A 25,498-nucleotide genomic window follows, 5' to 3' on the forward strand; every position below is an offset into this window, starting at 1 on the left:
TCTTTCTATATATAAAGTCTTTGATTAAGTGCAGCACAGTGTTTACTTCACAGCAAGAGAGATTTGGAGCTTTACAGAGTTGCTGTTGCCCACTGAAATCCATTAAACTCATTTCACTCCATTTGATGACCTGCAGGGGGATTCGAACCTCACAGCATTTACCTGAAACTCTGAAAGTTGAAGTTTCTATGTATGTAATACTTGGAAGTAAATACTGACCAGATTCAGCTGTAAATCCTTATTTTAGGGAGACTGGATTGAACATAAGCTGTTTAAGGCTTCAGTTATCTGACTTGAAATCGGACACAAATGGAAACACGCCTACAGCAGCTGGGCTGCGCTATTTAGTCATCATGTATTTATTTGGATTAGTTTCCTTACCAAAGTGAAAAATAACCGAAAGTACACTATCATACTATACCTTTCCTAAAATAAGTATCTCATGCTCACCAAGGCTGCATTCATTTGATTTCAGAAAGTTTGAAATATAAATATTTTGTAACATTTATAAATATCTTTACTGTGACTTTTGATTAATTAAACGCATTATTGAAGTATTAATTTAAAAAAAAATCTTTACAAACCCCAAACTTTTGGATGATAGTGTATGTTACAATTTACACAATGCATACAATACAACGTACATTAAATGCTAAATGTTTATAAAATAAAATTGTAATTATTTTAGCTCATAACCCAGTAGACAGAAAATTGAACCTTTGTCTGTTATATCACAAACTGCACTCTTAAGCAATTGATCTTATAATCAAGTAATTGTCTATAATCAGTTCTCATTAAAAAGTCAAAGCTAAGTATGTTTATAACTATTAAAATGACTTTGAGTCTCTCAGAACACAAATAAAACTTGAGAGCAAAAGCTCTTTCAGCATGCATCAGGTAACGCTGCATATTGTTCATGGTAAACATGATATATCTGGTTTATCTTCTCTTGTTTAGATAGAAAAAGAAGGAATCATAGTCTGTTTTGTCAGTGAATGTTTATATCTTTCATTTCACAATCACCTGTCATCAAATTGTCAGTGAGTACTGGCAATGCAATCAAAATGGCTATACAATCCTGTTGTCGGGGACTGTGGTATGGTTTCTGTGTATTGTTTATATTTTTTTGATTGATAAAAACAATATCAACAGCAATACAAATGAAAGAATAATATTTACAGTGTCTTACTTTGAGTGATGCTTTTTCTCTTCTTAAGGAATCAAAGTGATCGGTGGTGTGAAAGAACTAACAGGAGAGGAATATGGTGTTTATGTCAAGAGGATCTTACCTGGTGGCCTTGCTTCCAGTGATGGTAAGTTTTCTCATAGATATTTTATCGCAGTTTGAAATGTTAAAGTATTTTCGAATATTACCTTTTATGCAGTGAAATACAGCTGTTTGTGAATGTACAAGGTCTGCAAAGATTTAAAGATCAAAGTGCATGACAAATGAAGTCATCAGCAATTCCAGCCTCACTTGCTGTTTCAAACCTACGTACAAATTAGCAAAATAATGCCAGCCTCAGTGTTGTAAACCCAAGTGCAGTTTATTTAGTGTCCAAAAATCCAAAAACATAATAATAATAATAATACATTTTATTTGTAACGCACTTTATATTAAACAAAATCACAAAGTGCTACAGATTTAAAACAACCAAAAAATATAAATAAAACTGAAAAATAAAGAAGTAACAAATCAATCAAAAGCTCTGCTAAAAAGGTGGGTTTTAAGACCACGTTTAAAAGCATCTACAGTCTGTGGGGTCGGCAAGTGGTCAGGGAGAGCATTCCACAGACGGGGGGGCTGCTGAGCAGAAGGCCCGATCTCCCATAGTACGGAGTTTGGTCGTGGAAGTTTTGAGAAGAAAAGTTGAAACAGAACGGAGGTTATGTGTGGATGTTTGTGTGGTGAAACATGAAACATAAAGTATAACCAAAATCCTAAACGTGAAACAACCCATGAACAAAACTTGACTATGAACAGACCTGGCACATGGAAACATGGAATGGCTTATGTACTTCAATACATATCAAAGGAACAATGGATACATTAGTGATGGGACTGTTGATAGTACCGGGGCTCCGATGCTCCGGCGCAGTTTTCAAAGCAATATTGTTTCACACACTGTACCAATGCTTGTATCAAAAAGATACCACGTGATTGATGCTTCAAACGTCATGCAGTATCGGAAGGTCAGGACAGCTGGTGTGAAAAAACTTGACAACCCCACCTGATGCATAAAAGGGAAATTATTATTTCTTACTTTCAACAAGGAACACCTGAGAACAATCAAACAATGAACCAATGAGAAAACAGAACTGATAATACAAGAACAAATGAGAATATAACACATGAACCAAGGGAAGCACATGACAAGATCACACTGGATAAGGGAATCACATGACAAACCAGGAAACAAAGGAACCATGACTGCAAAATAAAAGACAGGAAACAAAACCAAAACTAGATATGACAAACGTCAAACTGTCGACATGTTGAGAATACGTTTTCTGCGATGCAAATCCACTTTGCGTGCAGTGACAACGGATGATGACTTGTGCTGGAATTGATACATTAAAACATATCACTGTGTATCACTGTGTAGCCTCCAGAGCCGAAATTCCGATATGGTAATAGGCACTTTGTTTCTGACACGTGCTGTAGTGGTAGACCAATCAAAACAGACTGGGTCTTCTGACCAATCAGAGCAGATGAAGCTCTCAGGAAGCGAGAGGTCGAATCCTTTATCAAGCTGTTTCAGACACTGTGATAAAAGGGGTGATGAGCAATGCATATTCAAAGAAAGATTTTGTTTTTTGACCTTGGATGCATGTAAACCTACTGTAGGAGAGACCTCCCCGAAACATATCCAGGTGGTCTCTCTGACACAGCAGCTCAGAAAAGCATGAATTTCCATGCTGGTCTAGCTGTTAGACTAGCATAATTGCATAGTTACCAGTGGTGGTGAGGCTAGTCAACAATGGAAAGTTGTAATCTGCTCTGACCAGCGAGCTTAATGAAATTGCTTTGATCCACATTATAGTCAACAGCTTTTGCTAATGAACAAAGTGAATCAATCTTGTTATTATAAATCAAATCATTTACTGTAATTGGAGATTAGCATTTGCGTTTAAACCAAAATCAGAATTTGAATGTGAAACATAATAGCCAAAATATAACAACCACAGTGAAACAGAAATTGTAAAGTTTAGAAAGGAAACCGTGTCAGTGCAGCTGTTTACGTTTCTGTGAAACAGATTGTCTGTCTGGCTGCGTATACCTCTGCTTAAGTCTCTCACGTGTGAAGGGGAGTTTAGCATCATCCCTGTGCTTAGAGTTAATGCCCCTGACGGACTGGAATTAGAGGCTGTCTCCCATTCTGCTGCTCCCGAGCACAGGGTATAGGGGAGCTTATATGGGCGCATGCGCTCTGAGGGGGTCTTTGCTTGTTTTTAGCCTGCTCAATGATTACTGTTAGCTCACCATTCAGAGAACGCAGCAAGCTTCCTGGCTGCTCTCTTTGGTTTGGTGGAAAGACAAATCAAGCATGCTGGCATTTAACTGGCAGACAGATATTCTGAGGGAATCTAGACAGCTTTTCACAGTACTGATAATCTAGGGTGAATGTAAAATCGGACACTGTAAAGGTGGTATTTGGCCCAGAGTTCTCTGACACAAAGTAGGACACAGATGACCCTTTTGAGACTTTGCAGCTTGTTCCATTCCTGATTTGATTTGCTCTGACAAGATATCACTGAAGTGAAGGTAGAGGGGGTCGAGAAGACGTAACCCTGACCTACATCTGAGAGAGATGTTCTTAATATGTCCTACAGAAATGAAAAGATTTGAGGGGCGTATGCTGTCTCCTCTACAGTCACAATTTGCTAAAACACACAAGAAGTTGCTAAATTAGGACAATAAACATTTTTAACAAAATGCATTTTTGGACTTTTTTTCTGGGCTATTTACTTTTTTATGTTATAAAAACACTATAGTGTATATATTTTATATTTTAGAATATATAGCAGAATATATTTTAAAATATAATTTATTCCTGTGATGTCAAGGCTGAATTTTCAGCATCATTACTTCAGAAATCATTCTGATTTGAAGATCTGATGCTCATAAACATTTATTATTATTATCAATGTTGAAAACAGTTGTGCTGCTTCATATTTTTGTGGAAAAACTGATACATTTGTTTCAGGATACTTTGATGAATAGAAAGTTCAAAAGAACAGCATTTATTTGAAATGTTTTGGAATATTATACATGTCTTTACAGTCACTTTTGATCAATTTAATGAATCCTTGCTAAATAAAAGTATTGGTGGCTTTTTACCCATGTAGATAATATGTACTTATTATATTAATTGCAATTAGTGGGTAATAACTAGTTACTAACCCTGAACCTACGGATAGTATGTAATGTAGTATGTCATAGTAATATATTTTTCCAGTCATTTCATGGGTCTTTATAGTTTTTATTTTGTAAATACTTCATTAGGAAACCTGCAACCTGGAGACCAAATCTTGGAGGTGAATGGTGAAAGCTTGATTGGTGTGACAAGTGAACGGTACGTACTGCACTCTCTTATTTTTAAAATTCATTTGTTCTTTTATTCTGCTTGTATGCACTTTCTGTGATGCCCCTGGTTCCCCTTTCTTCAAAGAAAATGTCTGAAAATATCCTAAGGACTGTTTAAGTCTTTTATTCACTTTTACCTGTAACAAATATGTCCTCTTCCTGCAAAATTAGCCACTTGATATACTTTTATTACCTTTAAAACACTTGATGCCTGATCTTGTTCTTGATCTTGATTGTAGAGCGGTGGACATTCTCAGATCAGCATCCTCAACCAATCACATGCGCCTTCTCATAGCCAGAGATGAGGAAGCCAGGTAAGCCACTGATCCATCCATCATAACATCTGCTCTGAAGTTCACAAACTTAATGTCCATTTAGACATTTAGGGCCAGATTTACTAATAACCTGTGTCAGCGCAAACCCTTTTTTGGTGTTAAAAAAATACTATTTACTATTTTAAGACACACAAAAAAGCGCTGAAAAGGCGTGGACTTGCATTTGTGGCTGACCTGCATATGCATTTGTTGGAGTTTCCCTTTTAGATGGAAAATGTATTGGAGGAGAATATTTCAATGATTCGTGCAAGGGGATTTACTGAGGTTTACGCTAGGCAATTTACTGGTATTTGTGACATTATTTATTGCCCCAAAAAATAGTTTCTTAAACCAGACGCTAATTTGCGCTCCTCTAGGTAGATTGTGTTGGTCTTTATGGAAATTTACGGCTGTATCTGTGTTCTTTCATTTGCGTGTCGTCAGTGGATCACGCGCAGAACTTACCACTCCCATCTGCACCTTTTTGGAATAGCGCTCTCACACTAATTTGCCCTGTTTAATAACTCTGGCCCTTAAAAAGTTGATTTTAAATGTTGCTTCCAAAGATTTTTTTTTACATTAAGCTCAAAGCACAATAAGCACAATTATAAAATATACCATCCAAAGTTTGGGGTGAGCAAGATATAATTTTTTTCTTTGAAAGAAATTAATACTTCAGCTTTAAATTGATCAAAAATGACAGAAAGATTTCTATTTCTATTTCAAATAAATGCTGTTATTTTAAACTTTCTAATGGAATACTGAAAAAGTCATATCATGTTTCCCCCCAAAAAATTAAGCTGCACAACTGTTTTCAATATTGATAATAATAATAAATGTTTCTTGAGCAGCAAATCATCATATTAGAATGATTTCTGAAGGATCATGTGACACTGAAGACAGGAGTAATGATGCTGAAAATTCGGCTTTGACATCACAGGAATAAATTATATTTTCAATATATTCAAAAAGAAAACAGTTTTAAATTAAATGTAATTGGACATTCAATTGTAATAATATATATTTCACACTATTACTATTTTTATGTATTTTTGTTATTTATATAAATTAAACGCAACATTGGTGAGCATAAGAGACATGTATGTATATGTAAAAAATATTTACCAAATAATTATTTAAAAAGTTGACCTTTCTAACCAAACCAATTGGTTGTTTGTTGGTCTCTACTGCTTATAGTCCATTTCATTGCCAACCTGCCACTTATTTAGTGACATTTAACCAACACTTGCCATCACTTAAACACTCTCATCCACTGATATTGATCTATGGATGTCTGACCTGAGTATATATTTCATTTGAATGTCCACCCCTTTTGAAGACATGTTAAATAATTCAATGAAAGATGAATAATTTTGTTCATAAACTAGATCTGACTGAGTATTGGCAGTGCCTGTGAGTCTATTGGCGAGCTATTCAAAGACGAGCTTCTGGCCCGCAGGGCTCCCATATACTGCCTCCCTCCACTGTTAACTTTGCTCACTAGAAAAAATGTTAAATGGAAAAACAGCATTCCTGCTCATGGCAATATTAGTGAACTTTTCACATTCTAAAACTTCAGTTAAATTAGGTCTGTCGCCTTTTAGTAATGAGCTGTCATTTTTCAGTTATGAGTATTTTTAATGCTCTCCTTCTTTAAATTTAAATTATTAGTGCAACCACCAATCAATTTAACATTGTTAATCTTTTACAAATCTCAAAATGAATATCCATTTTCATACTGTACATTATAATGCTATGTTCCCTAAATTCTCTTTTTGTTGTTTTATTTTGAATTAAATAGACAGAATAGTGCACAAACACCTGTTCAGCATATATTTGATTTGAGTGAGTGAGCAGCAAGAATACAAGGATGTTCTCCCATATTACTGGGCCACTTTAGCCTTAATTAATAGATTAATAGGTATTTATCCTCTCATAACCTTATATTTAGGTACACATCTAGAAATATGCTGCCTCCAAAATCGAATACTTCACTTCTATATAGAATGCAAAAAACGGTACGCCAAAAGAGTAGTATGTCTGAATGCATAGTATTCGAAAAACAGTAGGCGAAAAGGATGACCTACTACTTCTGCCGAGATACTGACGTACGCATTTGATGGACACTTTACTATCCCATGAGGCCACTTGAGAGGATTTATGAATGGCAGTGAAGTGACACAGCTGACACTGGTAGGTCAAGTGACTAACAACATGGCGAATGTAGTATGTCTGAATTTCATTCATACTTCCCATATTCATACTATATAGAACAGTGGTTCTCAAACTTTTTATACCAAGTACCACCTCAGAAAATATTTGGCTCTCCAAGTACCACTATAATGACCAACATTAAAATACAGTAGCATGGTAGGTCTAACTATTCAACTACATCTCTGCACAGTTCAAAAAATGAGTCCGTTTATTCCTAATAATATTTATTGTTGTAACCACTGATATAGAACATACTTTTTAAATGGTCGAAAAGTCAATTTAAACACCTGTAGTACCTACTCAGACAGTACGTGATTTCAGACGCAGAGGCATATTACTTAAGGCAGGACTGGACTGGCAGCCTAGGGATTGTATGAATAAAGGAAAAAGGCATTGCGTGCATGGAGATGCGGAGGGAGCGAGTGCGAGGGAGAATGAGAACAGACTCACATTTTAAGCCATGATGAGATGAGTCCTTGCGTCTCCATGGTTTAATCTGCGTTCTGCCCTTAACCAATGCGCATTGAGGGGATTACGCCTCTGCCTCCATGCAAAGACCTCCGCTGCCTCCACTCGCATATCAACAACCTGAAAGTCTTCAGGGACCGAAAGACTGAGCGCAGCATTTTTGGGCTTTTTGTTTGTGTGCATTTATGAGAATGGTTTAGAATGTGTATGTATACACGGTGGTTTATTGAGACAGCGTTCAAGCCTTTTAGAGTCAGCTCCTTACCATATGCATCACAACCTTGCGTGACCTCCCTCCCTTTAATCCGCACTGATAACCTGTCCTGAGGACGAAGGAAAAGGAGGAAAAAGCTCTTTTTGCATTTCATCATGCACTTTGAAAGCTGTCACTTTGAGTAAACCTAGATATATTCTGGAGGAACACAAAGAATTATGGGTCTAGTAGTTATTGAAGGCTTGGCTGTCTTTATGTAGTCTTCTGAACCCATATAGTCGCTTTATATAGTAAGCAAAGATCTGGGATTACTCAGGGACACCTGCATGTAGGTAAAGAGGCCAGTGGCTGAGGCTGTGCACCAGTGCGTGATCAACACATGTCCATAACTGAATAAGGTTTTGAGTCCAGTGACAGGACATTTCTGTTGACCTATATCTGACGTTCAAGAGGTGTCTGGGGGAAAATGGTCTGGGATGGAGGGGAATATTTAAATAGATTGTAGATAGTGCCCAGCCTAACTAAAGGGAACTAAAGAGAACTCAGCATGTTTATTTTTACTCAATAGGCTGATCACAAAATCTATCTATCTATCTATCTATCTATCTATCTGTCTGTCTGTCTGTCTGTCTGTCTGTCTGTCTGTCTGTCTATAATACATTTCTAAAAGTAAAATGGATATTTCTTTGTGGTGGGACCAATGAAAATTTTGACAGGAAAAGTAAAATTTTGAATTACCAGACCTCAAAAATCACCTTATTGTTGAGCCCTATATTGGCTTTGGCATCACCTATTACAGTTTTTCTCAGTCGCTTTGGTACATTTCTCAGATCAGAATTGAAATTCTCAAAGCTACCTGTTCAATCTTCACATCATTGTGTCACTTGTGCACATCAAAAAAGCAGTTTCTCATTTCTTTGAACAAGTTGCAAATGCTTGTGTGCATCCATGCAAATGAATATGTACAATTCTCTGCTTTTACCTACATTATCAGTTGCTTATGTCATGTTGATCAAAATGTATTATAATGGGTCTCTGTTGAATAGTCTCGCCCCACACAACATTTAGGCATTAGTTCAAAGCATAAGTCTTTAAATGCAAAATGGTTGAACAAGTTGACATAAAATGTCAAGCATATTTCTATACATTTCCATTAGACGTTCACATTTCTACTTTTGTTTTTCTGTTTTTTTTTCTCTTTGTGCTATGCAGTGCTGTCTTTTCCTTTCTGTATCGCAATGACATGGTCTGTCAACAAATTACAGTACAAACAGTAAAAGCATAAATGTGAATCTTGTCCAGTCTCTTGCATTCAAACTCCCACATACACTAAGGTGTAACCTACAATTTACAATAATTGTCATAAAAATTTTAGCCATATTTACATCAGAACATCCCTCCAGAGTACAGTTATATTGACAACATGACTAAGCAATTTGTCTTATTCATACACAATGACACAAGGACTTTCATTCTGGAAAGAATGAAAGTCACAAGGACATTCTGATGGCTCTGACATGTTCATTGACACAGATATTTACTTTTGAGAGATGAACTAAGGATTTTGAGCAAGAGACTGGCTTTTGCAAGTAATCCATGGTGTTTTGCTATTTGTACGAATTGTTTTGAGAAATGCACTTACTATTTTGCAAATGTCGAGGATGATTCGAGAAATGTACCAAAGCGACTGAGAAAAACTGTAAAAAATAATATCAGTCAACCAGACTACTTGCAGCAGATGAAACGTTTAGAGTAGATTTATAACATAGGCCATGCTTTTCCTTCTAGTAATGATGTGGAATATTTTAATCACTGAATTCAGCCCTCTAGAGAGTACTTATATCTGCTTAGAGCTTATTAGGATTGTGTAGATAACATTCCTGAGTCCTTCACATTCTGCCCTAAACGAATTAACTGACATGATATTATTTTGGAATTGTGCAAGCTGTTACATAATATGAGGAAAGTAAGGGCTGTTATGTCATTTACGTGTCTAAAGGTTTTTGTTTTGTTTTTAATTTTTTGTATTATATATATATATATATTTTTTTTTTTCTTTGTGTAGGCGAGAATTTTCAGAGCTCCTTGAAAAATATGGCTCAAACGGAAGCACGGGATCTACCAGGAATTCTCCTATTCAGCAAAGTATGTATATTCTCAAGTTTACATGACATGCACATTGTGTAAAGCCTTTTTATTCATTCATTTTTGTGCTCTGGTTTAGAAAATCTCTTTTCCGAAACTCACTACTTCCTGACATAACAAAGGTTATGAAATGCTGATTCATGCCATATGATTCTCACAACTGGCTAACAAACAGGAGGAAAAGAGAAATAAATTCCCATCACATCTCTACATCATCATCTTTAACCTTTTTAACTTCTACATTTATACTCATTCTCAAATATAAATGTAAAACAGGAGACAAACAAACTGTTTTCGGAAAAGAAAAAAAAAATCTTTTTTGGGGCTCAAGTCAATTATAATTATAATGTTTGGGGGAGAAACAAATCAGCCCTTGGAAATGGCTTAAGACAGCGCATTTGTCCATTATGCAATTTTGAACATCTGTTTCTGCCGGAGGAAAGACACTCGACAGGAAAAGTTCTTGAGAACGGAGCGTGTGCTCAGTGTACTGGCTGCTCAGTCTTATCCCTGCTCTCCCTTCTGTGTAGAATATTCTAATGATGTAACTTGCTTTAAGCACAGCAAAGAGTTTCATTTGAGTCTTTAATTTAAAAGTGCAAATGAGAGATTTACAGGAGTTACGGTCAGATGGCTTCATCTGGACATTTTGTACGTTTGTTTTTGACAGTAACGAAGTTTCCGAGACTTGCAAAACTTGCAAACTCAAAGAACGCTACATAACAACTTCTCTTGATTTCAGGACACCTTTATATACATTTTCTTTGAAGAGATTTATTTATTTTTTCTTCAGTTTTTGCTATATTATACAACAGTTAGCTCAGACAAACAGCGTTTCAAGAGTTCGATTATTAACTTTTACAATATTGCTTAAATAAAAATTGTGGATTCAAAAAAACAACTGTTTTTGAAATGGATACATTTAGGGATTGTGTCACTGCCCTCTGGTGGTTATTATATAACTACATAGTGTTTTGTCAAGTTTGATCAGACTTTATAATAACAAACTCTCACTTTTTGTGCTAAAGCAGGCAGATACTTGGACAGCACATCATCAGGGTCTTCGTCCAGATCTCAGAGTCCTCTATTGCTTAGTCCTGCTGGATCTCAGAGTAATTACAACAGCACAGGACCATTGCTACGCTCCCTAAGGTACGGGAAACCAATGATTTAGTCTAGTAAAGTTTATGTACAGTTTATTTTGATCTAGCACCATGCTGTACTGCACTAGTCATTTTGAGTATGTGTGTGTGTTTGGCTTCAGTCACCCAGGTGAAGGGGTGATTCAGCTGATATCAATCGCTCGCTCCTGCAGTATGGGTATTACTATTGGAGGTGGCTCCAACAAACCTGATGGCCCTGCAGTTTTCATCCTGGAAGTGCTGTCTGGAGGAGACTGTCATCGGGTGAGAGATTGGCTCCGTGTGTCTGCATGTATTTGTGCATAATTGTAAGTGTTAGTGTTTTCACACAGATATCAGGATTGACCAAGGTTCAGTTATTAATTTGCACTGCAAAGTGTTTGGAGTTTGTCCGATTCACGAACAAATGACTTTCAGTAAATAGAAAACAAGGTGTGTTCCATTCGACAGTAAGTGAAGTTCGCTTTGGCATAAGGAATAAGGAAACATCGATTCATCACTCCACAGGAAGAAATTCACAGGGAAATTTACTCACCAGTTATTACGTTTCAGCCCAGTATTAAAGAAGTTAGTATAAAATAATGAGGGTGAAAATGAGTTGAGGCTCAAACATTTTGACTGAATTTAATTTGTCCCAGGTGTGGTTTGTGTGCGGTTGTTTAATATTGTTGTTAAATACATAGTTAATAGCAATTGCATTTATGCCACCTCTAAAGAGACTGTGAAAACTCATTCACTTGTTAAAGTTACATTAGGCAACTCTAGAGGTTGAAAAACAAATTTCTTGGTTGTGCTTCGCCTCTGCGTGACTATGCGCATAAATATGTTTATCCTACTGATCATAAAACATTCACTACTAGGCTAAAGGGATAAAACCAGTTTAGATGGAAAGTATCTCAAGCTGACTAGCTGAAGACGTTACTGTTGCTTTACTCATTAATAGACATAGCTTTACAATGAAATCTGTTAGAGAGCTACATATGGCAATTTATCTGTTCAATAAAATACCTTACTCCCCTGTTGAGTAATAACAACACTATTCCGGCGTCGCTTTTACAACATTTAAAATCCCTCAGTTCTCACAGTCTCCAAAATGCCAAGCCAAGATTGATTCTTGTTGCCAGCAGACTCTCCTCTGTGCACAATTTCCCATGAAAACCATCCCGCTAGGTCTAAAATGTAATATAGGCTTACCATAGTGAATCAGGGTAAGACAAGAACACGTTTTGGAAGAAGGATCGATGATGTATTGACTCATTGTTTAAAGTTAGTTCATTTTGAAAAACAACAACAAAAAAAGGTTACATAGTGTACCCTTTAACTGAGAGCGTATAGCCCCTTATTTAGAATATTCTAGATTCATCAATAAAATGATTGTAAGAACTAACATATGCAATTATTAGAAAATGAAAGTCAGCGTGAGAGTAACAAACACAAATGAGTGGGATATGTCACACAATTCGGGGAAGTGTTTAGTCTGAGCTGGAGAAAGAAACAGATTATAAACCTCTGAGAACCTTGCCCCTAAGGCAAGGATCACTCGGCTCTTTACACCTTACCAATAAGCTTTAACACATTTAGCAATCTTTATCACTGAGGGGGTTAGGATTTAAGTGAGGATGACGTCCTAGAATGTCAGACTACTGCGTTATAGCCTGAGCCAATGCAAAGGTTTCCTCTTAGGTAGGTAGTAGGTAGTAAGTAGGTATCTCCAGGAAATTATCTAAGCAATTTATCCCCTGCTTTACATTGTTTTCTCCAGTAAGTGCTTTTCCTGATAGACAAAGTAGGTAAAGACTCTGCTGGGCTGTTCTGGGTATGGATAGTGCTGTCGCAGCAGACTGCAGAGGTCAGGTGCACCCCGTCTAGGGCATCACCCTCCCTGTGGAATATAAAACTCCAGAGCAAGGGAGGGGAGCTGTACCATTCACCTACAGAACTGTTGTGCTGAAACTCAGATATTCAATATCGCTTAGATTTTCAGTGTCAAATTGTTGGCCATCTGTAACACCTATTATATAAGGTCCATTGTTCATGTGGAATCATTTAGCCAGAATCAATGATCATAACTCAGAGCTTCCAATCTGAAATATTGTTCATTGGATTTTTTTTTTCTTTTTGAGGAGAATAATTTTTTCTAGCCCTTAGTTTTAGTGTTTACTTGCTTATTAGTGGTGTCTCCAAAAGCTAGCAACACTTTTACTGTTGCTCATAGTTAGAACTTAAAATTTGATCAAATCACAAGACTTTTTGAGGAGAGGAATGCTGCAATAAATAACTGAATCTGTATTTAATCTTACTAAATATTCTTGTTGTGTCTTCCAGTAAAAATACACACATGTTCAAACGTTTTGAACATTTGGTGGGTACAATTATTTGTATTTATTTTATTTTTTACACAAAAATCATACAGGGTCTGAGTAAGTATTTGATTTTAACTTATTTGAACTGTTCAGTAGGACATACAGTCACAATTATTTGCAGATATTGGCGGGTGTAGGAGCCGGCGTGGACATTTGTAATGAGGCTTTCAGTTATTTTAGCTGAACAAAACAGCTTGTTATGCTACTTGATATTGCAAACTGGTATTTATTTGAATGTATTGTCATAATTGTAAACACTGGTTTGTAGTGCAAATTGTTTCACTGTTTACTGCCGTTGTTGTATTTATTTACCTATAGTGGCAAATGAATCAGAACTCTCACACATTCACAGAACATACTGTAGCTTACTTCTGTGTTGCAAAATAAAGTGGATATAGTGCATCAAGCTGTGAAAATGGTTGGGAGGGGATTAAGTTCACTCGAATATGAGACTTTTGGCACAGTTATGTAGTTTTAGTGACTTTGGTGTCTCTGGGGGGATGGAGTTGCTGTAGTGGTGTCCTCTGTGACATGAGAGAGGTCTCCACCTGGTGATGAGTAGTGCAGTGGGTTATGTTCCTGCTGATGCTGTTGGTGCAGATTTCTCAAACTGTCTGCCAAGAATTTTGACTGATCAGCAACATTAAGTAAGGATGTTCATTGCTTTGGCCTTATAGGATGGACGGCTCAGACCTGGAGATCAGCTTATCGCCATTAATAAGGAGTCGTTGATAGGAGTCACATATGAGGAGGCCAAAAGTGTGCTCAATAAAGTGAAATTCAGGTATTCACTCGGATTTATGTAACTGTTAGCCTTTTTGAACAATATTCAATAATTAATCAGTACCATTGTACTTTTATAGAATTGATTTATTTTGTCCCTGTTCTTTACCCTTGAAGTCAGGAACCAGTGGTGGATATTGCCTTCATCCCAGGAAAAGGACCTTTTGCCAACAGCCCGTTGTTGCATAACGGGGTTCAGAGGGGGGTTGCGAATGGATACAACCCCAGCCGGTTAAAGGTTCATGTCCGATCTCCTGAGGTGAGTGTTTACTAGTGTACGGATCACGCCATGTCTCTGTATAATTAGTATTACACCAAAATCTTGTTGTGTACATTATACACAGACAATTTCCTTGTTATGATCTTTTTACTAAGCATTGCGTAATATGCTTCACAACTTTATTCTCATAGATGCGACAAGAGGAAACAGTTCCAGTGCTTTCATCCTCCCTGGAAATCTGCCCTCCAGACATACAGGTTTCAGGTACATGTCTCAAAGGTTGGCTCATATGTCTAACACCCTTAACTCTATCGTAATAAGCTTTACAGCTAATTTTCACTCTTTCTCATCACTCACAGTGCAGATTTTGTTATTTATAAGGCTTATATTTTCCCTCTTGAAAGGTGTACTCTTAATTTCATAACCTTTCAAAACAAGTGCATTTTGTGCAAAGTAATCACAAGATCTACTGCTCTTTATGTCATATTACATTAGTTTTTTACAGCAAAAACAAATATTTTTAAGTACGTAAAATATCAAAAAAAAAATTAAACAGATGAATTTACTTAAGAGGCAAAACTGCATAAATGCACTACCGTTCAAATGTTTGGGTTCATTAAGATTTTTAAGAAATACTCTTTAATCAACAAAGATGCATTAAATTGAATGAATACTGGAAGTAGTTGCTCTCTTGGTTACTCTACCTTATAGATTGTGTCTCAGTGGAAGTAGCATCCAAAATTAACCAGTGCTCGGAGAAACAGGATTTCTTGCAAAGCAATTATTTATTTTGCAGGATAAAAATTGGGGATTAGTCAGTAGCAGTGTTTGGATTTTAATCAACGGCTAGTTGCAAAGTAATCTCTCTGTGCTCCGGGGGTCAGGCATGTATGTGAGGTGTTTAAATTACACGATCAAATTCTAGAAGACGTAACAAAATCAATGAAGAAGGCCTCTTTCATGTCGAGTCAGATAGTGCTCTTATCTCAGTTGACAGAAGCTGGGTAGCTGTTCAGTACAGATTGGTTTGCTTTGCATAATGTGTAATCCTTTCTTGGGGCACATAATGGGATTGATAAATTGTTATAGAAACCATACAGAGAAATGCTATTAGATACTTTGAAAAAGCTATCTGTGTGGATGTTGAAATTTCACTTTTCCAGACACTGAGACCTTTGTATGCTTAAATAATACCCAAAAAATGCTTTCCTTTTGTATGTATCTGCATAGAGACCCAACACATTTTTTGACACTTGTGGGCATATCCAAAATATCTGAAGGTCATGTATTAGATACAAAATACCAAACCAAGAATCTGCAAATAAATGATGCAAGACCTTTCTCAGAATAAACAGAATAAATGCAATTAAGGTCAATTTCAAAAACATCATTTTCGAACAGTTTTATAATTTGAAACCTTTAAAAAAAAAAGGTTACTAATTCCTTTTGGTTTGATATTTTATTTTGACATTTTCAAGTGTGGCTTCAGTGTCCAAATACATTGTGGCACCACTGTATTTAACGTCCACACTATGAAATGTCAGGCCCACTGAGATGTGCACCACGCACCTGTCCATCAGGCTATCCCTGGCCCAGAGCATAAGGTGCAGAGATTAATCTAGACCGGATGTAAGCATGCCTGACTCGCCCTTGAACTCTGGATGGTGTTGTGTTTACAAGCACAGCGTTCTAATCATTCATGACATCTATCAAGTGTATAGTGCTTAATTACCCATTTATCCGGACTAGCTGATCAAATCCTAGAAGAATAAGGAAGATCTGTCTTATCTGAATTAAATGGGCACTGTAATCCTGCAAAAGCCCTTCTGGGTGTCCTTCCTAGAAAGGAAGATTGGGTGTGCTCAGACTCAGACACATGCTTATCTTTGTCATCTCTACAAATCACAATGATTAAAGAATGTGGGAATTGTTATTGAATTCTGCTATCCAGAAACTGGTGTTTACAACTGGGTTGCACCTAACATAAAGGCTGACTGTTTATTAGTTAAATTGTACATGACACTATTTATAAAAATGTATGTTAAGTTATTTGAGCTTGGCCACTGGATAGTTGAATTTCTGATGCCAAATTGTTTTAAAGGGATAGATCACACAAAAATAACATTTTGTCATTATATTGACACCTGTATGGCGTTCCAAACCCATATCATTTGAAGGATTTTTGAAGAATTTCCCAAAGTGTTTGGGGACTGGGGCTGTCAAGCAGTGAAAATGACAACAACAAAAAAGCACCAAAAAGCATGATAACAGTGGTCTAAATAAATCGAGTGCAATATCCCAAGTCTTCTAAAGTCATATAATAGCTTTGTGTGAGAAATGGACTGAATTTTAAATCATTTTTTACTGATAATCTTCCCCTCTATGATGCTCTGAAATGGACAAAAAAATATGTCATTATTGTTTGGACCCCAGATCTAATGTTGTCATATTTAGTTTGAGAGTACTGGGAATATGGTGCTCATTTTATATGGATGCTTTTATTGTACTTTTTTGTGATTTTTGAGCTTGATAGTGCTAGTCCCCATTTCATGATAAGGAAAACTAGCCAGAAAATATTAATCTTTTGTCATTTTTCCTTTTGTAAGAAAGGAATTTATATGCATTTGAATAACATTAGGGTGATTTAACAGAATTCATATTTAGATGAACTATCCCTTCGATTAATAGTAATGCTACAAACATATCTGGCTTTGCTCGCAATTCTGGTGGAACATCGAAGCACCATTAATCTGGATTGTTTTAGTTGTCCTGGATTGTGTATCATCAGTACCACCTGTTAAATCCACTCCCCCTGTCCAAGCTCCCTGCTGTGCATGTTGGTCCTGAATTACCAGCACTGAACCTGTCTGAGTCTGCGTGAGTCTGACGTGTCTGAGCTCAGCCTGTCAGTCATGAGCGTCAGAAGGCATCTAAATCCCCTGCGTTGCTTAACAATACACACGCCACAGAAAGCACTGGCGTTAATACTTCTCTTTCTCTATCGCTATCTCTCTCGCCCCCTCGATTCAAATCCCTCATACAGTTCATAATCTTTATTGTATTAATATAATACTCATTCATTTGAGCTCCCAGACAATGAAAAAACACATTAAGGCCACATTTTCCAAAGTAGCTAACTAGCTCTCACCAGTAAATGCTGTAATGTGAGAATAACTCTTAAAGTAGGTGTTTTACTGTCCCGTTTTCCCCCTCAGCCTCCAACGCACAGAGACCAGCCACTGTTTCCAAACCCAAGATCTCACTGGACCCTCACATACGGCTCAAATCAGAGAAGCTTGATCTGGTAAGCCTGGTTTACCCAAACAGCTTTGCATGTGCACGAAGAGTGATTTTCAACCCGCTTTGTATTGTTACAATGTCAGTAGTATATGTCAATGATGTACAATGTGTACTCATTGTTCATGTTACCCTCATTCATTTTTTAATCCCCGCCCACGGACAGTTGGATCGACAGAGGGTTATTAACAGAACAGTTTTTGCAAGGTTATTGTATTATCACAATTTTTAATTGTACTCTTTAAACAGCATTATGGTAAAAATTATACACTATGGCACACTATGGATTTTGTACCTGTACACCGATAGCGTTTTACTTCGGTGGGTTGGGCAGAACTGACAGAAGGACCATTCTTTCATTCGGCATACATTTTTTTTGTGGTCATCCAGTTTGAAATGATGACTACAACATTTGGGGAGTGTTTTTTTTTTTTTACATTAAATAAATAAATAATACTGTTAATGTTGGGGTTAATGTTTTATTGAGAAAAATTAATGAGCGCAAATGTAATTCTCTATATATTTTTGTATTATTTATGACTGCAATGGCATTGTGCTTGTACCTGTACTTTTAGTAATGACAAGATTAGACCCAGCAGTTCAGAAAACTGAATTTTATCTGTACGATTGACTTCAAAAGGAGCCTGTATCTCAGTGCAAAGTAACTGACAGAGTGCTTATGGAGATAGCCTTTCATATCTCAGTGTCACTTTCCTCATAGATCTCTGTCTCTGCTCTTTGTTATGGTGCAGTTGTTTAGCAGAGATTTAATTTAATCCTGCTGATCCCAGGGCTGACCCTAATCTACCGGCCCATTAATAGGATTAGGTCTCAATGGACGAGAGCACTTAAATGTGGACTAAAGGCACAATGCATACTATACTAAGTATTGCACAAACAGGTATTTGACATGGTGCAAAGTTTTCTATGTGACTACTATACTGTTCATTGCACTGTTCATCACGTTTTTCAAGCAGATATTTTATCTGGTACTGGACCAGATTTTCTTGCCATTGGTGTTTGAACAGTATATCTTATTTTTGTGGCAGTATCAGATTGTAGGTTCAACCTTAATCTGATTAGCCTTATTAATGCCTTTTGAACTCTTATGGACCATAAGCCTGGATTTATTGTACGCCACTAATTTGACCTCTGTTACCACACTGCCATCTTGTGTATGTAGCATTAGCATGACTCTTTTCAAGCTTGACTGGATACTATACAGTCGAAAAGGAATCATAGTTATCAGTCAACTCTAAAAATATACTCTATTTTTACTCACTAAATATTTAAGCATCAGTGTTTATGTGTTTTTTTTTTTCTTCTTTTTTAGAAACATTTTGCACTGTACCGTTTTCTTAGTAAAATAACGATAAAAAATAAAAATGTTTTTTTATTTTTAGAATGGCAGTGCAGACCGCTGAAAGTTTCAGAGAGGCTAGATTTGGTTAAATAGGCCTGTATCACTATAATGATGAAGGTTTTTGACAATTTGATCATTTTGCAGGCTCTGTCGTACCTGGGTCTTGATGTAACAGATGAGAAGAGGCGGCAGCTCAGAGAGAGTCTCACTACAGACCCTCAGGGAACGGTCTCATATGGAGGTATAGACACATTCTTTACACCTTTATTCGGCAGCTGCATAACATGATCCTCAGTCAATCAACTACTGTAGATGCAGGAAATAATCACTCATTTTCACAATCATTTTGATGTGGACTTATATTCCCATGTTCCTCACATATTTCGATATTGGAGATTAATTTAAAACAGGGGTCAATAACCCTTTTGATCTGAAGTGCCATTTTTTTTATATTTTCTCACTTTCAAATCACCAGCATGTGCATATCATACCCACTGGATAGGCATTTTACTTGTACTGTTCACTGTTAGAGTGTTTGGCTTCCATAGAGCTTTTAACTAAATAAAACAGGTTGCATGACAAAGAAAAAAAGATCACGGCAGTTTAGCAATGCGTTGGAATTCAACATTACTTAAATTACAAAACAAAAATTTAATATTAATCTCTCTCATATTCATCGTTCGGATGCCAACAATTACTGATTCCGCATGCGTGCCTAAAGGCGGGCGTACACTGTGTGAGTTCGGACACTTGGGAGGTCGTGGTTGTGTATGATTTGGCAATAAGGAACAGCTTATTCACTTTTGAAAATCGGGCCGACTCCCCAAGTTTTTTAAAGATGTTTGTGAGGTGCTCGGAATTTGCTCGGCTCGTCTCGTAATTCCTCTCAAATGCTGCGAGCGATTTCAATGATTTCCACGCAAGTGAAAAAAATCATCTGTGAGCTCGTACGACAGCAAAAATCGCACCGTGTACGCCCATCTTAAGGTTACCAACCTCTAAAATAACCACAAGAAATAATCACATTTTGACATGAACGGAAATACCCCTTTTGAACAGGGAGTCACATTCCATATTTGGATATTGCGCTTGAGTTTGTATTTTGAAACACTTAGAATTAGTTTTTAGAGACAGATTGTCAGGGGGGAAAAAATTGGGTTCAGTACAAACATAGACAGCTAAGTATATTTACAGGCTGCTTATGACAGGGAGTTATGCTCCACTCGCCGAACTCCTCAGCGGGAAGATGCCACCACGGCAAATTCTGATCAAAGTGTGTGTGGTGGAGTAAGAGTTCTGCCTGTTTTCCCATACTTCAGCTGTGCAAACACTTAGAGCAAGGGCACCTGAACATAAATATTCCCTCTAGATGCTTTTTCTCCTGTTATGAGGAATATTCTGGATAGATTTAGCTGAGTGACAGGAGAAGAGAATATATGACAGCCACTTTTCTGTTTAGAAAGCAAATGTTGATCTGAAATCACATATTTTCAAACCTATACTTAGACCAGTCAAAAGTTTGGAATAATAAGGTTATATTAAACAGTAATATTGTTAAGATTATTACAATTTAAAATAACTGTTTTCTATTTTAATATATTTTAAAATTTAATTTATGCCTGTGATTTTTTTTTAAATTTTTGAATAGTAATGCATCATGGGTTCTACAAAAATATTAAGCAGCACAACTGTTTTTCACATTGATAATAATCAAAAATGTTTCTTGAGCAGCAAATCGACATATTAGACTGATTTCTGAAGGATCATGTGACCACTGGAGTACTGATGCTGAAGATTCAGTTTTGATAACACAGCAATAAATTACATTTTAAAATGAATTAAAGGGGTGGTTTATTATGATTTCACTTTTTAAACTTTAGTTAGTGTGTAATGTTGCTGTTTGAGCATAAACAACATCTGCAAAGTTATGACACTCAAAGTTCAAAGCAAAGGGAGATATTTTCTTTTAAAGAAATTGCTTTTTAAGGACTACAACAAACGGCTAGTAAGGACTACACAACTTCCTCCCGGGTTAGTGACATCACTAACCCTGACATTTACATAAATCCTGCCCCTGGGAACACACAACAAAGGGGGTGAGATAATCATGACAGAATATGCTAATCAATCACTTGAAGATAATTAACTCCACATCAACTACATAAATTCATCAACTAACCATTCAGGAACATCTTGTTGCATTCTTCATGTTGTCACTTCTTCTTGAGTCTCTCCATCATTGTCCAACTTCGGTTTGAACATAAAAGGCTGAACAGTTTCATTGCCTGTCTGCATGAGGTAGCTCCGCCCCATGAGCAGCAGCTCATTTGCATTTAAAGGGACACACAAAAACGGCACGTTTTTGCTCACCCACAAATTTTAACATGCTATAAAAAATTATCTGTGGGGTATTTTGAGCTAAACCTTCACATACACACTCTGGGGACATCAGAGACAGATTTTACATCTTGTAAAAAGGGACAATGAACCACCCTTTTAAAATAGAAAAAAAGTCAATTTAAATGGTAAAAGAATATTTCACAATATTACTGGTTTTGCAAATAAATGCAGTCTCTGTGAACTTCTTTCAAAAACATCAACAAATTGTAATCATTCTTAATGATTTTGATACTATAATATTATATTATAATGTTATACATGCTTTTTACATTTCTAGTGCAATTATTGGCTATTTGTAACTATGCATCTGTTTCCTTAAGACTTTGTAGAAGCCACCCGCAGTGTTTATCAAGAGAAGCTGGAGGAGGCGGGACTGGGACAGGGGCCCTTTATGTTCTCCTATCAGGAAGCAGCTAGTTTGATGGACACATCTGCCTTTCATTCCCCAGTAAGTAGACCCACAGGATTTAGTATCGAAGTGCTTGACTTTGATTCAGGCTAAACTTCAGCACAATCCTCAGAGTACCTCCTCACATTTGATACTTCACTTTCTCCTGAAACTGAGCATGTCGAAAGATTTACTCAGGGTTCTTAAAGAAGCTTTTCTCCTGCTCAGAAAAGTTATCAAAGCTGTCTTTTAAGCTCTTAAATGCATCAATTGTCAGAGTTTGCCTGTTCTGTAGCCTGTGCCTTTGGATTTGTCTCACATAGATGTATGAGCACTGAATTGGTCCTGGTTTTAATGTTTTTTTCCCCCAGATCACAGAGGCAGGGTCACACACTTTTAAAAGAGTTGTTTTAACAGTGTCACTCTCTCTTTCAGACCTATGAGTCAGAGTGCAGCTACAGCAGTGAGGAGCTGGAGGAGTTTCAGACTGAAGTCAAACAACTCCAGCTGCAAATGAAACAACTCAAGGTGAGTACTGAAATAAACAGGTGCAGCTTGTGTTGCTTCCTACCATCAATATATAAGTATAGGACTATAAAAGGGTCTTAACTCTCGCTAAGTGCCAAATTCAAGCTTTAATGAGTAAATTAATTAGGAAATACGACATAATACATGAAGTCAAATTGTAAGAATGATAGTCTGACTGATTCACTTAAGAAAACACCTGTCGCAGCTCATACAACTTTTAACAACTTTTCGCTCAGTGGAAAACTTACCATCATGTTTATCTGACAAGTTGTTTCAACACATGTAGAATATTCCTCACCTAAAACCACAAAACAACAATAACAATAAATGTTTAGAATATGAAATAAACAGAATAGACAGAAAATAAATGGTTAAAAAATTTATACGGAAGCTCATTTCCGCCACATAAGGGAAAAAAACTAATAATTATGACAGTAAGTCATAGTTATGATATACTAAATAATAAAAGTCATAACTATAACATTATAAGTTGAAATTATGACATACAAAATCAAAATGATGGCTTAAAAAGTCAAAATTATAACAGTCATAGTTATGAAATGAAAAATTTAAATTATGGCAAGACTTAAAAAGTCATACTTATGACATACAAAGTCAAAATTATGATTTGAAATTTGCATTATGAATCGAAATTGACAAATAATCGAAATGACTTGAAAAGGCATAATTATAGTAATAATTATAGACAGTCATAATTTTGACTCTTTACCTCATAATTTTTTACTTTTTTAAAACATTTCGATTTCGATTTTGTCAATGTAGATTGTTAAAATCCTAGTTTTGACTGTCATAATTTCGATATACATAATTATGATATAGAAAGGCAGGATTTTTTATATATATATGGCAGAAATGGGCTTCCATACAAAATAAAGTTTCATAACCTATTTTACATTATACAACAATATAACTAAATTAGAATGCAAGCTAGAGAAGAGAAGAAATGCAGAGACTTTTTTTTGTGTGTGTGTGTGTGTGCGCATGTGTAAGTTCATTGGTTTAAGGATGTGGGGTAGTTAATTCACACATCTTTGCTGTGGCAGAAAGTTAATTTTGGACCCTGGTTGACTTTCCATACAATTTTGCCACGAGGAGACCACGAGGCCACACACACGACATGCAGGGGAACAAGATATTGTCCACACAAATTAATTTATTCCCTCATTTTAGGTCAATTGTAGCCAGGTTTGAACTAAATTAAATAACAAATTAGTACAAAGGGCCCACAAATTAATAAGTTGTGGGATCAAATTATGATCTATTTTTCTTCCATGTGTCATGTATGAGGTTGTGTGCAGAAAGCTTTTGTGACATGAACATCCATTGCATTGCTCTCAGGTGTTACTGAAAGACACAGAAGACAGTAAGAAGACTCTGGAGGAGGAACTGCAGAAGACGGCTGAGGTAAAGCCTGGGGAGTCGCAAATAAACATGACTTCTTTGATGTGACTAATGTTAAATGTCTCAAAATATGACATCCAAATATTAAGAGGCATGATAGCTTATTTAATACATCAACACTTTGTGATGCCCGTTTTACCTCATTATATTTGTGCATACCAAAGGATGCATGAGCATCTGAACATTTAAGACATTTATCCACCCGTCAATTTGTTTCCATGTGTGTGGATGAAACAGAAGGCCACGGCTACAGTGGAGGAGAATAAGTGTCTGAAGAGTAAACTGCAGGTAGCAGAGGCTGTTCAGAGACAGACTAACAGTGCCGAACAAGACTACGAGGAGGTCATTCAGCTCCTGGAGGCTGAAATCAAAGATCTGAAGAACCAGCTAGCTGGAAAGAAACAGAGAGGACTTGAGGCTACTAAGGTAAATGTTCCTCTTTTCATCACATCGTTCTGTTTGCTGAAAAATTATTCATTTAATTTGTAAGAAATTTACAAGATGATGCAATGGACGAAAACGTTTTGGAATGAGTTGCCAGGTGATTGTTATTCAATACAACACTGTCCTGTTTGTGATGAGGACTTTAAACCGTGTTATTTTAATATTATTTATACACTATTATAGTTTTTATGAATATTTGAAATTAGCTGTTATTTTTTACATTTTCAGTTTTAATTGTAGTTTGTTTTAGTAATTTGTGCTTTTTTGTCATTTTTAGATTTTTTTCAAAAACATTTTTGTGTAGCTTTCATTTATTTTTATAAAAATTTTAGTTTTTGTAAATTTATACTTGTAAACTTGATTGTATTTTGCGTTAGCTGCTATGCAACATTTCATCTAATAATTATATTTTATTTTATTTCAGCTTTATTTCAATAAACAAAAATTATTTTTAATAGTTTAAGGGGACGACAACAGTGTACCAAAAATGGAACAATTTTTCCTTTGCATTTTTGAAAAGTTTTGTGTATATATATATATACGACAACGTTGTCAAAGCGATCCCCGTTCTCATGTATCTGTAAAAAAACGCATTAATAAACGCAGTATCTTGAGCAGCACAAAGTCCTGTAGTCAGCTATTGTTGTTTTGGTTGTCAAGTACTCGCGCATGCCTATAAAACATGTAGTATGCAGTCGCATGACGTCACCGTTTTCACGAATTCATGGGGACGATAACGTGTTTTCAGAGCACTTTTAAAGCCTTTTTCAGTATGTGTTTTTAGGCCTCCAAAATGCCACTGTCGTCTAAATGAACGGCCAAAACGCGTTCAAAGTTTTTTTAGGTATTAAAGGCCTTTTTTTTTTACAGGAGGATGTGATGGACCTGAACAGAAGGCTCACTGTCATTGACAGCCAGTTGAGAAAATCTGAACTCACACGGAAACACCTGGAGATTTCCAACAAGAAACTCCTTGGCTTTGCCCAGGTAAAAACAAACCACTTTTTTTTTTAACTGAAAATCTGTTGTAATTGGTTGTATTTTAGGGATCAGTGGTCCTTTAAGAAGTTTATAATTTGTACTGATTTTACAGAATGTCCACAAAGTTCTCACCAACACCAGCTTATTTGGAACTGAAAATGGGTAAGTTTATCAAGCCAAACACGTTAAAAGTAGCAGTTGTCTTCCCTATCAGTATTCATGAC

At 36.3% G+C, this 25,498-nt stretch overlaps 1 protein-coding gene across 5 annotated transcripts in view; it reads left to right on the forward strand.

The window, feature by feature from the left end:
• The window catches only part of LOC307132447 (syntaxin-binding protein 4), a 49,561-nt gene that overhangs the window by 18,869 nt on the left and 5,194 nt on the right, over window positions 1-25,498 (forward strand). For 3 of the 5 annotated variants that reach the window (XM_079826769.1, XM_079826771.1, XM_079826772.1), the window contains 17 exons: window positions 1,218-1,313; window positions 4,508-4,577; window positions 4,828-4,902; window positions 9,864-9,943; window positions 10,972-11,095; window positions 11,208-11,349; window positions 14,126-14,232; window positions 14,349-14,490; window positions 14,643-14,715; window positions 17,667-17,755; window positions 19,256-19,352; window positions 21,832-21,959; window positions 22,335-22,427; window positions 23,787-23,852; window positions 24,087-24,275; window positions 25,164-25,280; window positions 25,387-25,436. In XM_079826769.1, coding sequence (XP_079682895.1) covers window positions 1,218-1,313; window positions 4,508-4,577; window positions 4,828-4,902; window positions 9,864-9,943; window positions 10,972-11,095; window positions 11,208-11,349; window positions 14,126-14,232; window positions 14,349-14,490; window positions 14,643-14,715; window positions 17,667-17,755; window positions 19,256-19,352; window positions 21,832-21,959; window positions 22,335-22,427; window positions 23,787-23,852; window positions 24,087-24,275; window positions 25,164-25,280; window positions 25,387-25,436 — 1,738 coding nt within the window. The remainder of the gene's footprint in view (window positions 1-1,217; window positions 1,314-4,507; window positions 4,578-4,827; window positions 4,903-9,863; window positions 9,944-10,971; window positions 11,096-11,207; window positions 11,350-14,125; window positions 14,233-14,348; window positions 14,491-14,642; window positions 14,716-17,666; window positions 17,756-19,255; window positions 19,353-21,831; window positions 21,960-22,334; window positions 22,428-23,786; window positions 23,853-24,086; window positions 24,276-25,163; window positions 25,281-25,386; window positions 25,437-25,498) is intronic. The other 2 variants (XM_079826770.1, XM_079826773.1) reach the window with 1 other exon arrangement.

This window comes from Gobio gobio (assembly GCF_949357685.1).
Source record: "Gobio gobio genome assembly, chromosome: 1".
Classification (NCBI taxonomy): domain Eukaryota; kingdom Metazoa; phylum Chordata; class Actinopteri; order Cypriniformes; family Gobionidae; genus Gobio; species Gobio gobio.